This window comes from Microcaecilia unicolor, chromosome 13, assembly GCF_901765095.1.
Source record: "Microcaecilia unicolor chromosome 13, aMicUni1.1, whole genome shotgun sequence".
Taxonomy (NCBI): Eukaryota; Metazoa; Chordata; class Amphibia; order Gymnophiona; family Siphonopidae; genus Microcaecilia; species Microcaecilia unicolor.
The window spans coordinates 31395016-31411842 of NC_044043.1; the positions used below are offsets into that span (position 1 = coordinate 31395016).

General features: G+C 48.3%; 1 protein-coding gene across 4 annotated transcripts in view; it reads left to right on the forward strand.

Annotated features, from left to right (window-relative positions):
* Nucleotides 1–16827, forward strand: part of LOC115456574 (merlin-like) — a 139077-nt gene that overhangs the window by 80317 nt on the left and 41933 nt on the right. For all 4 annotated transcript variants that reach the window (XM_030185748.1, XM_030185747.1, XM_030185750.1 and 1 more), the window contains 2 exons: nt 4091–4159; nt 9487–9569. In XM_030185748.1, coding sequence (XP_030041608.1) covers nt 4091–4159; nt 9487–9569 — 152 coding nt within the window. The remainder of the gene's footprint in view (nt 1–4090; nt 4160–9486; nt 9570–16827) is intronic.

Here is a 16827-nt window from a genome sequence, read left to right on the forward strand (position 1 = left end):
CATTTGATTTGATTTATTAATTTGATATACTGCTTAATACTACAAGGTTTTAAAGCAGTTTACAGAAAAAAAAGCGTTCGATAACAACCAATTATAATTTAACAATATTACAAAATATAATTCACAATAAATATTACAGAAAAAAAAGCATAGATGATGGCAGAAATCCAGACCAGAATGGTCCATCTAGTCTGTCCAGTAGGTGGTTGAAGTTGAAACCACTGCTCCGTGTGGGTTCTCCCCCCCCCCCCCCTCATGTTTCTAGAGTTGTAACTGGTGTCTTCTGTCCAGGATGGCTTACAGTCTAATGGGTCCATATTCAGCTGGTGGTAGTTAATGTATCTTTAAATGTTGACTGCCGCTGGCTAATTTAGGCTCAGATTTTCAATACTGAGCCATATCTGGGTCTTCAGCAGTGCCTGGAACCTATTCAGATGTAGCAGGGCCTTACTCCCACAACTAACCAGGAAAGTTAGGTCTGCCTTTTATGCAGTTCTTCATGCCTGGTTAGTTATGTGGGCACCAGAATTAAATATTGCCAGTGCCCTCATAACTCCTGGCTCTTCCTAAACTCTGCCCCTGGACCCCCCCCCCCCCCAGCACTAACTGGCATGTGCTATGGTGGTTATACTGGATTTTCAGAGTCGCTGTGTGGTTAAAAGCAACTGCAATGTGAGGATGTCCCACTTACTGGAATTTAATTTGCTTGGTTAAGCTGTTCTGAATACAGGCTGCATCAGGTGCATACAATACCAGTTGGTGCAAATCTAAACATTCTACCATTCTAAACGGACCCAGGAAGATACACACTGGTCCTGGTTGGTGGAGTGTTTAGATTTGCATGAACTGGTGTTGGTATGGCTCTGACGCAGCTTGTATTCTAGGCGAAACATGGCCATGTCTGGCATTTGAGAGTGGATCCTGGGAGCATTAATAAAGACTGCATTTTCTTCAGCAAGGTCTGCTCTTTGTCTTTTGTTCCACGGTGGATATTGTGGACCGATTGCCTTCTTGCTCTCTTACAACTGCTGGGACAGTACAGGACATGGAAATTTTGGAACAGTACATGTCTAGTAGGCGTATTCATCCTGAATAAAACTGGCGTGCATGGAAAGAAAAAACTCATTTCATCACTTAAAAATTTTGAGCCCTTTTATTAAGCTGTGGTAAGCACTAACATGTGCTTATCGCAGGTAAGCACAGGGCTAAATTTAAAACTCTGTCTGATCTTCAAGGCCCTGAAAGGAAATGGCCCCGAGTATCTGAAGAATAGGATGATCCTCCACGCACCGCCAAGGACACTAAGGTCCTCCCAAGGACTTTCACTAATTACACCCTCTCCAAAAGACATTACACGATGTGATACCCGCAAGCAAGCCTTCTCTGGAGTAGCCCCCACACTCTGGAATGCATTGCCTGAAAGACTCCACTTAACACAAGACTACCTCTACTTCAGGAAGCAGGTGAAAGCTTGGCTCTTCAACCAAGCCTTTAATGGAAGAAGTAACTAACTTGATAGTCTCACTCACACACAGAAGGATTGACTCGGGCTGCACATACTGCAGCGGGACATGTTTATCCACTCCTACCCTAGCTGAGATAATATTTAACCATCTCTCTGACCTCGTGCAACTTTCTTTAAATCAATTACCTTACTTTCTAATTCTTCCTACTTTCTTACTCATCTATATGTTACAACTTTTCCTTACCCCTCACTACCAATTATAATGTTCTATTACGTATTGTGTTCTCATCGCAAGTAGTATACCAAGCCATACTTTGTATTGTTCGAATATTAGCACATAAGCACCGCCATACTGGGAAAAGACCAAGGGTCCATCAAGCCCAGCATCCTGTCTCTGACAGCGGCCAATCCAGGCTTCAAGAACCCGGCAACCCCCCCTCCCAAAAAAAAAACCAAACAACATTTTTTAAAAAGAATGTTCAATGGACTTTTCCTTCAGGAATCTGTCCAAACCCCCCTTAAACTCCATAAGGCCAGCTGCTGTCACTACATTCTCCTGCTGTAATTGCCTACTGCTCATGTTTGATCTATTCTTACTGTACACTGCCTTGAGTGAATTCCTTCAAAAAGGCAGTAAATAAATCCTAATAATAATAAAAACCACACTGTAGGGCACACTCAGATGTCCCATGGTAGTATTGGGATAGGCATGTGTTTCTCTAATCAGCACAGCTACATCACTGTGCACTAAGGGGCCCTTTTACAAAGTGGCGGTAGAGCTACCGCCGCTTTGTTGTGCGCCAGTTCGGCAATACCGCCAGCCTAACCTGGGAGCCAGCGGTAGTGCCACCCCCAGCGTGCGCCATATCTGGTGCAACTGGAATTTTTATTTTTTTACCGCCAGGGGGTTGCCCGGAGCTGTCCAGTTGCCTTTGAGTTAGCGCGGGAGCCCTTATCATCACCTAAATAGGTGGCAGTAAGGGGTCCCCCCCCCCCTTAGAAATAAGTACATAAGTATTGCCATACTGGGACAGACTGAAGGTCCATCAAGCCCGACATCCTGTTTCCAGCAGTGGCCAATCCAGGTCACAAGTAACCTGGCAAGATCCCAAAACAGTACAATACATTTTACGCTGCTTATCCTAGAAATAAGCAGTGGATTTTACCAAAGTCCATTTTAATAATGGCTTATGGACTTTTCTTTTAGGAAGGTATCCAAATCTTTTTTTTAAACCCCGCTAAGCTAACTGCTTTTACTAAATTCTCTGGCAACAAATTCCAGAGTTTAATTACACATTGAGTGAAGAAATATTTTCTCGGATTTATTGTAAATTTACTACTGTGTAACTTCATTGCATGATCCCTAGTCTTTTCCCAGTTTTGGCTTTTTACCCGCTGCAGTAAAAGGGGCCTTGGTGCACAGCAAATCCATGCACCAATTCTACTGCAGGGCTCCTTTTACTGCAGCTTGGTAAAAGGAGCCCTAACCGATTAGCGCATGGTTAGTCTATGAGCCCTTACCACCTAGAAAATACGTGTTGGTAATGTTCATGTGCTAATGGTAAAATAATGGAAATATGGAAAACTGGCCATTTTACTGCCTCACTAAAAGTGGCCTCAGCATGCAGAAAAACCCACGCTGAGGTTAGCGCCGGCCACTTTTTAGCACAGCTTAGTAAAAGGGCCCCTTTGTTTTTATATAATTTTTTAATCTAATTTTTATTTTCATTTAAGTGTGTGCCAAATTGCTTTAGTTGCCCTGCACATGCTTAAACAACTTGACACGTGCTAAAATGAAAAAAAAGAAAAATGTCAAATGCAAGTTCATAGTACTGATTGGAAAAAGTGAAATAACAGAATTTATTTTATTTACTTTGGTGCATTTTTACCCCACATTTTCCCACAAGAGCAGGCACAATGTGGCTTACATTAATTCAAGAGGATACAATACAATACATAGATGGCACAGTTATGGAACGAGACAGGAAGGGAAGGAACATGGGATAACACGGGAAGAATGTCAAGGGCGAACCAACCGGCGGATAACCTGTACAGTCAACAAGAGAGAGAGGTTAAACAGTGGAGTTGCAGGTGGAATAAGCCTTGTCGAATAAGAATGTTTTAAAGGACTTCTTGAACAGTTGATGGTCGACTAGCTCTTTTAGTTGTTTTGGCAGAACATTCCAGGATTTAGGTTTGATGTAGGGGAAGGGTGAAGCAAAAAGGGTCTTGTATTTAACATTCCTGCAGTTGGGATAATGTAGATTGAGGTAGGTCCTTGCAGATATTAGGGCATTTCTAGATGGTAGGTCGATTAGATTGAGCATGTATTCAGGGGCTTCTCCATATATTATCTTGTGTGTTAGTGAGCAGGTTTTAAATGTAATACGGTCTTTAATGACGTCTCTTCCTGACTTAAGAATTACCCAGACTGGAGGGTGTGTACAAGCTGTGTCCACCACACAGGCCCCTTACTCAGATATTCTTACCACAGCTCTCCAGTGATCCTTGTCACAAGACTGCTTAGTTCACAAACTCAAATGTTAGAAACTACCAACCTAACAAGTTCCTGCTCAGGGAGCAGAATGCATACTTTCAGTACAAATCTGTGACCTTTTTTCACAGTACGGGGACTATGAGCCAAACATATACAAGCCTGGTTTCCTGTCTGAAGATGAGCTGTTGCCCAAAAGAGTAAGTAATTACTTTTTCATCCTTTCAACTAGTCCAAGATTGGTCGGACAGTCATATTTAATGTTTCATCATACTATGGTGCTTATTTAGAAGCCAATCAATCAAAAGTAGAGGCTGACCAAAGGAAGAGTCCAATGCCATACATTGAGCGGACGTCTTTGGGGAACACTGGTTTGTCCAGTATTTTCACTCGAGTGGATGCCTTTGCTCAGTGTATTATTATTATTATTAACATTTGTATAGCGCTACCAGACGCACGCAGTGCTGAACACCTAATGTGACCCCCAAAGCGGGCGTTTTGTGATGCCGAAACACGGGCCGTGTCGGGGTCCTTTTGACCAAGCAACAAATAAAGTGTCTTTTAAGCACTATCTCCGGCGTTGGACTCGTCCTTTGGTCAGCCTCTACTCTTGCTTGATTGGATTATTTGAAGTAGAGGTTCTTCCTGTTTTCTTATTTAGAAGCGCTGTTCGCGTTTTAGATGTTCCTTTGGCAAGCATAAATGCTCACGCCCAAAGTTAGGTGTGAAATCAGTGCTAAGCTAGTATTCTGTAAAGATCGTTCCACACAGAGTGTCCTTTGCAGAATGCCAGCTTAGGACACATCATTTTGGCACCTATCTTTGGACACCTTTTACAGAATCTAGCCCTAAATTACCCCCATCCTGGGAAGTACCTGTGTACAGTTACGCCTGCTTTGACCTTGCAGAAATCTTCCAGTCAAATTTAAGTGACACGGGTGGATTTATGTTTATTATTTGCCTTTCCCAAATCTGAGCACTAGGCGAGATATATTCTAGTAGACCAGGGGCGGACTGAGAGTACTTTGGGCTGCCAGGCACTGAGATTACTCTGGGCCCCCTCACCATGGTGCTTTCGCCCCTGCAATCTGCTGCTGCCGCCCCTGCCATGTTGCTGCTGCCGCCGCCACCAGTGCCCCCACCCCCACCATGCTGCCTCCCTCCCACCATGTTGCTGCTGTTCCCCCCCCCCCCCCCACCTTGAAGGGCCCTGGTGGTCTAGTGGCTGTGGCTTCTTTGGGGGCAGGAAATAAATCCCCTCTTTCCTGCCCACCCACCGCCTGTACTCTGCCCGGTGCAGCGGCGTGTTTACAAAATGACTGCCGATACTTGGTAGTCTTGGCAGCCATTTTGAAAACACAGCAGTGCAACCAGGGAGAATACTACTACTACTACTTAACATTTCTAGAGCGCTACTAGGGTTACGCAGCGCTGTACAATTTAACAAAGAGAGACAGTCCCTGCTCAAAGAGCTTACAATCTAATAGACAAGTGAACGGTTAGTCCGATAGGGGCAGTCAAATTGGGGCAGTCACTAGACCACCAGGGTCCCGGGGGGAGGGGGGCCTGTAGTATGAGGCAGCGAGGAACCGGGCAGAGCATCTGGGTCCCCTAGAGCCTCTGGGCCTTCGGGCACTGCCCGGTTTCCCGAATGGTCAGACCGCCCCTGCAGTAGACATGTTATTTCCCTGCCCAGATGGACTCATCATCTAAGTTGTACCTGAAGCATTGGAGGGTGAAGTGGTTTGCAAAGGTTACAAAGAGTGTTAGTGGGGAAAAAGAAGATTTGAACACTGGCTTCCCTGGTTTGCAGCCTGGTTCACTTGCCACTGGCTACTCCGCTCCACAATATTTAATAAAATGTGCATGTAAATTGCAACTGTGCTCCTAGAATGCATCCGCTGATTCTGGCTGAAAGTATGTGCAGAGAGGCTCTCATGAGCATATACCCCAGGCAATTTTATAAGCACCTATGTCTGTAACGAAAACACTGTTTTTCACACAAAAAAAAGGCTTATAAAGTTACTCCCTGTGTGTGGAAACCTTAATTGAAATTTGGTGAATGGTATTACATCCTATCCATTATAGCACACAACATAATATATAGCACATAATATCATATAACGATACTCTTCATGGCCCCATTTACTAATGCTTAATGCATGATAATGGCGTTATTATGCATTATCTTTCACAAAGCCCTACTGCATAATAAGGGTTTTGCAGCAATAATAAAATCTTTGCATGCTAAGCATTAGTAAAAGGGGTCTGTGTGTTAACCCTAATTAAAAATGTGATGTATGATATAACATTATGTAACATAAATATTATATATGGTATAATACTCTGGGAATAATCTGTGCAATATATGAGGTCTTCAGAAGTTACTTTGCACTTCAGCATAACATGCACTGATATGAATTTTCAACCGTTTTTATAATTAGGCGTATAAGTTCATAACACGCTGATCTTTAACCCCATAACAAAGAGGCATTCCAGTGGGGGTCATTTTGGGGGCATGTTTTAAATATATTGTATGTGCTGAACTTATATTTGTAAAAGTTCTGCAATTTATCAGCAACTTGTATGTCTGCTTAACTCAGGGCTGGCTGTGGCACTAGGCAGACCAGTTGTTGGTCTTGGGCAGCGACCCAGCACTGGCATAGCAAGGGAGCAGCAGGGCAGATCCTTTCAGTAGTGGTCCATGCTGGAGCCCTGCTGCTTTCCCCCTTCCCTCAACAAAATGTGTACATCAGAGATGTCGAGACATGACAGGGTTTGAGCACAGCCTGTGTTGAACGCCCCACCCTGTGCTGACTTTCATTTTGCTGCTGCTTATGCTTGAGGAGAAGGGTGGTTGTGGCAGCAGCGGTAGGCCCAGCAGGGGAAGAGGAATGCTGGACACGAGTGGGGTAGGGAAGGGGAGATGCGATGCTGGACACGAGTGGGGTAGGGAAGGGGAGATGCGATGCTGGACACCAGTGAGGTAGGGAAGGGGAGATGTGATGCTGGACACAAGTGGGGTAGGGAAGGGGAGATGCGATGCTGGACACCAGTGAGGTAGGGAAGGGGAGATGTGATGCTGGACACAAGTGGGGTAGGGAAGGGGAGATGCGATGCTGGACACCAGTGAGGTAGGGAAGGGGAGATGTGATGCTGGACACAAGTGGGGTAGGGAAGGGGAGATGCGATGCTGGACACTGGTGGATGGGGGAGGTTGAGAAAGGAAGGGGTGATACTAGACAATGAGGGGGTAGGCAGAGAGTATGGTTTCACAGCTGAAGCTTCACCTAGGGCGTTAGATACCCCTGGGGCTTAACTTTACACCCCATTTTGCAGCAGATAAAATTAGGTACAGATATTTAAGAGGAGGAATAGTCTTGTGGTTAGAGAACTGGACTGAGAACCAGGGAAGTTGGGGTTCAAATTCTACTGACATTCCTTGTGATTTTGGGTAAGTTGCTTTTAATTATTCATTTCCCAGGTACAAATATTTAGACTGAAAGCCTTGTGGGAAGAGGTTAATACCTACTGTATCTGAATGTAACTTGCCCTGAGCTACTATTGAAAAAGTATAAGCTAAAATTAAGTAGAAATAGCCAAATCATTAGACAATATTCAAACTCCATTTATTTGGGTGCCTGAGTTTGAAAATGAATTTGTATTGTACATGTGTAACTTTACAGTAAAAAAAATAATTTATAGCCTTGTAATTTTTTTTTCCAAGCCACATGGTGTCTGCTGTTTTCTAACCTCTTGGTGGGAGCTGGTCCAGGGTGTGCACTCTTGGAGCAGGCCCAGCATAGGCCTTTCTAGTCTCTTTTTGTTGCTTGCGAAACAGAAAATTACAGAGTAAATATCTTTTTTTGTAAAGTTATTTTCTCGGTGGAAGGGTGTTGGTAGGTTTACCAGATGAATCCATGTCTTCAGGGACAGATTGAGCCTAAAGAGCTGGTGGTGTTAGACATGCAGGGGCCCAGGACCCTACCTTCAAGCTAGACTTTCTTCAGCTTAAGCTAGGCTTAGAGGCCCTTTTACTAAGTCGTGTAGGCACCTACGCGCGCCAATTCAGAACTACTGCTCGGCTACCGCGTGGCCTGGGCAGTAATTTCATTTTTTACGTGCGTCCAATACGCGCATTGTAAACTATATTTTATTTTCTGGTGTGCGGCACTAACCAGGCGTTAATCGGCATTGTACGCGTGCTGACGATTACCACCCGAGACCTTACTGCTAAGTGAATGGGTGGCGGTAAGGTCTCAGGCCCAAAATGGAAGCGTGCCAATTTTCATTTTGTTGCACGTCCATTGTTGGCCAAAAAAAAGGCCTTTTTTGCAGGCGTCCTGAAAAATGGACCTGCGCGCGTCCAATACACACGTCTACAACAGCGCAAGCCATTTTTTGGTGCATCTTAGTAAAAGGACCCTTTAGTCTCTGTGACATATGGGCCTGGGCAATAGTGCCCTGTTTGAAATTTCCTAACGCAGGCCCCGGAACCTTGACCTAGAACCCTCTGATAAGTCTGGTGGATAATACTGTAGGATAAATACTGCATTGCAGAGTTTTCCAATCCTGCCCTGGGGATGCAACAGGCAGTCAGGTTTTTCAGGATGGGCCCAATAAATTTACTGAAAATCAATTAGCATATTTTAGGTCTTCGTTGTATGCAAATTGATCTCATGCATATTCCTTCTGACTATCCTGAAAGCCTGACTGACTGTGGGGTCAGGATAAAGGGAAATGGGACTTGATATACCGCCTTTCTGAGGTTTTTGCAATTACATTCAAAGCGGTTTACATATATTCAGGTACTTATTTGTACCGGGGGCAATGGAGGGTTATTTATTTTTATTTTATTTTTTACATTTGTACCCCACGCTTTCCCACTCATGGCAGGCTCAATGGGTTAGGTGACTTGCCCAGAGTCACAAGGAGCGGCAGTGGGAATTGAACTCAGTTCCCCAGGATCAAAGTCCACTGCACTAACCACTAGGCTACTCCTCAACTAGCAACATTCCATGTAGAATCTCAAATAGGGAAAGGGAAATGGGACTTGATATACCGCCTTTCTGAGGTTTTTGCAACTACATTCAAAGTGGTTTACATATATTCAGGTACTTATTTTGTACCAGGGGCAATGGAGGGTTAAGTGACTTGCCCAGAGTCGGAAGGAGCTGCAGTGGGAATTGAACTCAGTTCCGCAGGATCAAAGTCCACTGCACTAACCACTAGGCTACTCCTCCACTCCATGAAATAAAACTGTTTTATTTCATGGAGAAGCATTTGCAGACTCCCTGCTTATGCAGTAGACGGCTATAATGGAGCTGATATTAGCCAAGAGGCTGCCCAGAATATTTGCCCATTGTTCGTGTTGCCTTTGTGTTTGCTTGAATGTTGCTTTTGCTCTGAATTTGAAACAATCCATTGAGCCAGAGGTCAGTCCTGGCAAGAGACGGTACTCGTTGGTAAGTTCTTGGCTATCGCTGCTCAGCCTGTCAACAAGTTCTACCCTTTTTTTTCTACACAGGTCCTCAAACAATATCAGATGACGGCAGACATGTGGGAATCGCGAATCACAGCCTGCTATGTGGAACACAGGGGCATTGCCAGGTACTGCGAAAACATCTGCATTCAGACAGTGGCGTAGGAAGGGGGGGCGGTGGGGCGGTCTGCCCCGGGTGCACGCCGCTGGTGGGGTGTCGGCTTGCTGGTTCCCTGCTCTTTCTGCCCCGGAATAGGTTACTTCCTGTTCCGGGGCAGAGAAAGCAGGGAAGCAGCAGAGCCGACGCAGCTCCCAGTGACGTGCACTGGGGGCGGATCGGCCCTCCTGCCTGCCCTCCGCTGCAAGGTAAGGGTGCGTTTCGCGTGGGGGGGGGGGGTGCGCCGTGTCCTGCACCCGGGGGGGGGGGGGGCGGTGCGCAGTGGCGACCCGCCCCGGGTGTCAGGCACCCTCGCTACGGCACTGCATTCAGAGAAGACATTCAGTGACAGAATGTCACTTGTATCCAATGGGAGGTGCTAGGGCTTGTCTGTCTTCACCAGAAATGAGGGAGAGGTTTGAAAAGAAGACTGTAGTTTGGAGAAACCGACTTTGCTGTTTAAATACTGCCCATCCTGTGTGAAAGTGTATACATTATTTAACAGAGGCATTTGTGGGGATGGGGTTAAGTTGAGGATGTAAAAAACATGGGCACTTTTGTATTTTCAAAAGAGTGCATATAGTTATGGTCAGAAGAAAAAAGGAGCTGCAGGTATCTGTGGATGCATTTTCCTTTCTCAGTTTTCCAGATGAAAGTATGTGCATACTTTCACTTTCAAAATTTGTGTAGAGTGCACAGGTCGTGTACGGGTAGAATTTACAGCTATGCAAGCATTAAGAACACTGCCTCAAAGTGTGCTGTATTCATATAGATAACATTAAATGAAGGGTAATACACCCTCAGAAGTTGTTCAAAGTAAGGCCATCCCTTTTGAAACAGGTGGGAAATCAGGAGACGAAAGGCAAATTTTGGTTCCAAACAAGGCAACTTTATTGCTAGCAAGTGAACAGCACCGAGTAGCCTCGGGACACTGTGTGTCATAAATCATCTGACGCTTACATTTATACTTCCCTACTGGGCCTGCGCATTTGGCCCCTTACACATCATACTTGTCATGCGCAGTAAACATTTGTAGTTCTTACAGTACAAAATTGTAGTCCCAGTACGTACACACGTCATAACACTGAAATGATACTGGCAAGAAAAACGAAACTTAGCAGCTTATTCTGTACACACACAATGCTCCTTTCTAGCACAGGAGATAAGGTGCGGCTCAGGAATGCAGGGGGGTGTCAGCACCCTCCAAGGTCGCCTATTCAGATGGCGTTGCTACGTGCAAGCTGGTCTTGTATAGGCCTTGCAAACTACTGTTACAAGCTATATATCTAATAGCCCTGCATTCTGTCTGTACATTAGTAAACAGCAAACTTGTCTTGTTAGTAAACAGTAAAACTGGATAAGGCACAAATGTCCAGTGCAGTAATAAGGTGTGGCCAAATAGCCAAAAGCAGAGTTAGAGTCCATAAGTATAAGTCCATCAGTAGGCACAAAACATGAGGTCGTCCTGTTGTTCAGTAGTATTCGGGTGGTAATCGGCGTTCCACCCCTTCATTCCCCCCTTTTGATACTTGAACATCCATCTGGTGGAAAGTATCACTTCCATGAACCCTGAAAAAAAGAAAGAAAGGACAAGGATAGTTAGCGAGGGAGGCAACAAGCGAGCCCTAAGCCCTTGCGCAGCCGTTGGTTGCTTCGCCGGGGTTGAGACGGAGGGCCCCTAGTGGAATCCCCCCCCCTTTGTAGCCGGTCTTTTGCTTGCACAAGGGTGATGGCCCATTGAGTGACTCAGGGGGTTCAAAGTGCATATCAGCCACAAGGTGCTTCATCGTCAGCTTCATCAGACTGGGGAATGGGGGAGTACATCTGGAGAGCCATAAGTTGGGCAGCAGCACGGCGGTCAGCGATGCTTTCCATGGTGGAGCGGAGACACCTGAAAACTAAGGGGAGAGACAAAGGTATTATTAGGCAAGATAGCAAGAACAGGCCACCCATGACGAGGAGGCCTTGCAGGCTCCCGGAGGTTGGGAGCCAGCTGGTGAGGGAGGAAGTCCAATCCCAGGCACTGTTCCAGGTCTGGACGGGGACGTGGGCTAGTTTGACCATCCGGTCAGTTATCTCCCTGATGACATGGCTCTGGTCATCAATCTGTAAGCAGCAATTACTGAGGTTAAACTTGCCACACACCCCGCCCTCCTGGGCTAAGAGGTAGTCAAGAGCCAAGCGATTTTGGTAGACGGCGGTAATGAGCTTAGTGTTCTGTCGAGCTAGGATATTGAGGGCCAGGGCAGAATCGTTAGTGAGGATTTCGAGTACGGCCTGTAGGCGAATAATGCGATTCAGCATGTAGATAGGGGTGCGGTACCCGTATGTACCATCTTCAGCCCATGTGGCCGGTCCATAGTAGTGAATGATACGTTCAGGCGGCCACTCGTTGTCCTTCCAGTCTCCAATCTGTACTTTGGGCTTGATGATTGGGAAAGACCGTTTTCGTCGGGTAGGGTTATCAGGCCCCTTTTCCACGTATAGGGGGATTCCCAAAGTTTCGCCGACTTGTATGGGCAGAAGGAAAAAACTAGGTCGGACCGTGCCCAAGAGGCAGGTACCGTACCAGCGGGTCGGGAGTTGTTCATAGGCCCTGCATCCGCAGATATAGTAGTAGCCCGCCGGGGCTACCCACTTGAGGGAGGCGTTCCCTCCGTATGTCCATGTCGTGTTCAAGGTGGGTTCTGTCCAGATAGGCTCCGGGGCGGGCAGGTTGTCCGTTTGCCACCAGGTCGTCCGGCTGCCATTATACTGAAGAACCCCCGTACAAGCAGAGTCTCCCACTGGTACAGAGTAACGCTTCGATGGCGCTCGACTAGCGCAGAGGGTACCTATGATATTTGTTCTCAGGGCCCATTCGTATGGCTTCGGCCGTTGGGGAAAGGTAATGTTAGTGGTGTTGAGTGCATCCCATGTGTGTTGTCGAATCTCTCTCGCTTCCCAGGGCCATTGTTCACCCATGTCGGTGCCTCCACAGACGAAACAGTTGGCAATTCCGAGGGAGAGGGCGATGTTTTCAGCCAAATTGAGGAACATATTTCGGGCTTCTGGGGAAATGGGGAATTTAGTTTCGGTCTGCTCAGCACGAGCAATTTCATCAAATACGTCTTGGTAGCCGACAACAGTAGTCTGGTAGTGCGTAGGAGGCTTCGTTTCGAGACTCTGATATATGGTAATATATGTCAACGGATCCATTCCTCCGCCGTCAATGCCGAGGCCCCACGTTCCTCTCCAGGGCATGTCGTGTCCTCGGATGGGCCAGTCTAGGGACACATAGTTACCAGAACCTCGACGAAATTCGCCCAGGCCGGCGCATCCGGCATATCCTCCTCCCGTATAAGCACATACTCGGTCCCAGCCCGAGGCTCGAGTGTCGCCGGCGCATGGGAGCCACACCCACGGGGAGCAGCATCTCATGTCTGGACTGAAGGGGCAGACATACTTGTGGTCCTTAACGTATGCCTCTCGCCAACTCTGGCTACCACACTTGCGAGACCAAGGGTGCTTGTCCATGGCGGCACAGACGTCGAAGGTGAGGGTTGCTACAGTTTGGATGCCACCGACAAGGATACGAGTAGAATTAATGTAATACAGAATGCCATCTCCCTCGACTCCCGGAGGTCCGGCCACATACGCAGGGAGTCCTACGCTGAGGGTGACATTGTAGTATCTTGGTTTGGTAGGGCTGTGGCAGATAGTGAGATTTCCTTGGAGGCATCTGTGGAACTGTTGGAGGCCATTCGGAGTGATGAGGGCACAAGTCGGGAGAAACTGGCAATCGCCTTCCGGGGGCTGCGTCTGGTGAATGAGGGTAGTGACTAGGTGATATCCTCCCTCTATACGGTGGCGCACGAGGCGCAAACATTCAGTACAGTTCTGGCTCAAGGGGTAATAGCTCGGGACTGAGCAAAGGAGGAGTAGTAGGCTCAGCATCATATATGCGGTGGAAGGTATCCGAGCCTTTGCAGCAAGAAGATGATAAGGCCCACGATTATGGCTGCGATAAAGAGAGAGCCAAAAACGCAGTGGGTCCAGAAACTGAGTTCCTGTTGCTGGGCAGGCATGAATCTGGTGGTCACGTCTTTCTTAGAGTCAGCCGTAATGGAGCGTCAGGATGTTGGTGCGCAGTCCAACGCTTCAGGGAGCTGCTAGTGGGAGCAGCAGGCTTCAATCGGGTCCAATGTATCCACACTGGGCTTCCTGCAATTTTAACAGCGGTGGAGGTCGTTAGGAGAACAAGGGAGGGCCCCTTCCATTTTGGCTTTAGGCAGTCAGATTCATCCCACTCTTTTACCCAGACCTCGTCTCCCACCCTGAACCTGTGCGTAGGATTGGTGAGGACCAAGGGAGCTACTCTTTCAGTGTACTGCTGGATGTCTTGCACTACCTGGTGTAAGGCTCTCATCTGTTTCACTAAGGAACTCTCACCCTGTATCTGCAAGGAGTCGGGAAAGGAGGGTAGTGGTGGTGGCCTAGCATACATCATCTCGTAGGGAGTAAGGCCGGTAGCCTTGGGGGTACACCTAAGATGCAGCAAGGCCAGTGGAAGCAGGTCGGGCCATTTGGCTTTTGCTTCTTGGCATAGCTTGGCTAGCTGGTTCTTCAGGGATCGGTTAGCCCTCTCCACTACTCCACTGCTTTGGGGTCTCCAGGCACAATGCAACTTCCAGTCGAGACCCAGCCTTGTACTGAGTTGTTGTGTTACTTCACTAGCGAAGGCGGGGCCGTTGTCAGAGTTTATTTGCTTGGGGAGGCCGTATCTGGGTAGGATTTGATGAAGCAGTAGGGAGGTAACTTCTTTAGCCATTTCCGTTCTAGTAGGCTGGGCTTCAATCCATCCGGTGTAGGTACACACGGCGACGAGGATAGCTTTGTAGCCGCGCGCCGGGGGCATGTGTGTGAAGTCAATCTGGCACACGTGGAAAGGGCTGGTGCCTCGGAGAACATGTCCTGGCATAGGGCCGGGCCCCGTTCGAGGGTTGTTCCGGGCACAAGTCGCGCATCGGCTGGAAGCGTTTTTGGTCCACAGGGATAGTTTGTTGATGTAGTAGGTCTTCTCAAGTAAGCGCCCCAGGGCGTCCCTTCCCAGGTGGGTGCGGTCGTGAGCCTCCTTGGCCACCGTCCAGGCCAAGGCTTCGGGTATCCATATGCGCCCATCCTGTAGTATCCACCAGCCATTGCGTGACTGTAGACCCTCTTGTTGGGCCCATTCCGTTTCTTGGGGGGTGTAAATAGGGGTCTCCGTAGGGAGCTGGACGACGAGTACGGGGTCAGGAGGGTGAGAGGAGTAGGGGAGCTGACTTGCCCTTTTTGCAGCGTCGTCTGCCCGCTGATTTCCCCGGGCGATAGGGTCCGTTCTTCCCGTGTGGGCCCTGCAGTGCATCACAGCCACCTTCTTCGGCTTCCATACCGATTCGAGTAATTGGCAGATCTCAGCGGCATTTGCAAGTCCTTTCCCTTCTGCTGTCAAAAATCCCCTCTCCTTGTACAAGGCTCCGTGCACCTGGAGGGTGAGGAAAGCGTATTTGGAGTCGGTGTAAATGTTAACAACTTTTCCTTCAGCCCACAGGAGGGCTCTGGTGAGGGCGATTAGCTCCGCTTTCTGGGCTGATGTTCCGGGTGTCAGAGCCATAGCCTCGATCACATGGTCCTCAGATACCACCGCATAGCCAGCTCTTCGAATTCCCTCTATCACCTGGCTGCTTCCATCGGTAAAAAGGGTGATACCCCCTTGCCAGGGTTGATCCTTCAGGTCAGGTCTGCTCGAGTGCACAGTGGCCATTACCTCTTCACAGTCGTGGAGTGGTGGTTCAGGGGCCGGAAGGAGGGTGGCAGGATTGAGGTTGGTCGTGTCCAGGATCCGCACCTCCGGATTTTCGCACAGGAGGGCTTGGTATTTGACCAATCGGGAGTTGGTCATCCATCTGGGTCCGTGGCTCTCGAGTAGGCCGCGGATGGTGTGGGGTGTGGTCACAAAAAGTGTTTGGCCGAACGTGAGTTTATTGGCCTCGTGTATCAGGAGACAAGCAGCCGCAATGCTTCGTAGGCAGCCCGGCCATCCTCGTGCCACGTTGTCCATGCTCTTGGAGAGGTATGCTACAGGGCGTTGCCAGGTACCGACCAGTTGGGTAAGGACTCCAAGTGCCAATCCCTTCTTTTCGTCGATGAACAAGTAGAACGGCTTAGTCACATCTGGCAGTCCGAGCGCTGGTGGGGCCACAAGGGCCTCCTTGAGGTCCTGAAGGGCTTTCAGTTCGTGTTTCTCCCACTGGAGATTTTGGCCCTCGAGTTCAGGTCCTTTCAGTTTGGCGTACAAACTGTGGGTCAGGATGGCAAAATTAATAATCCAAATGCGGCAATATCCAGCGGCTCCGAGGAGTGCCCGTAGTTCCTTCTTATTTGCAGGAGTGGGTTGGTTGCGGATGGCTTGGGTTCGGGGGATACCGAGCCTTCGGGTTCCTTCTCGGAGGCGAAACCCCAGATACTCGACTTCGATCTCGCATATCTGCGCCTTCTTGCGACTGGCCCGGTACCCCTGGGCTTCCAGGGTCTTCAAGAGGTAGAGTGTAGCTTCAGCACATTCGGTGTACGTTTCACGGGCCACCAACAGGTCATCCACGTATTGGACGACCGGCCCATACTCGTCCTGATACGTCTTCAGGTCCTGGGCGAGTTGGTCGCCGAAGAGGGTAGGCGAGTATATTGCTGCTTGGTTCCCGTCTGCAAGTCTTCCCACGTGAAGGCAAACAACTTCTGGCTGTCGACAGCAAGAGGGATGGAAAAGAAGGCGTCCTTCAAATCAATGACACTGTACCACTTGGTCTGAGATGGCACTTGGGCTAGGATGGAGTATGGATTTGGTACGAGGGCAACTATGTCGGCTACCTGGTTGTTGACTTTCCTCAGGTCCTGGACGGGTCTGTACTCGGATGTTCCTGGTTTCTTAACGGGCAACAATGGGGTGTTCCATGCGGATCTGATTGGTTTAAGGACTCCCTGTTGAAGGAGTTTCTGTAGATGTGTATGCATACTATGCCGGGCTGCATAGGGGATGTGGTATTGTCCTTGGTTGACAACTTGAGCATTTGGTTTGAGCTCAATCCAGATGGGGATAGCGTTAACGGCCAGTCCGCCGGGGTTCAATTCTGCCCATACATCAGGCACTTCATCCATTATGGCTCGCCTCTGCTGGGCGAAAGGGGTGTTCTGGTCGTAACGGCAGTCGC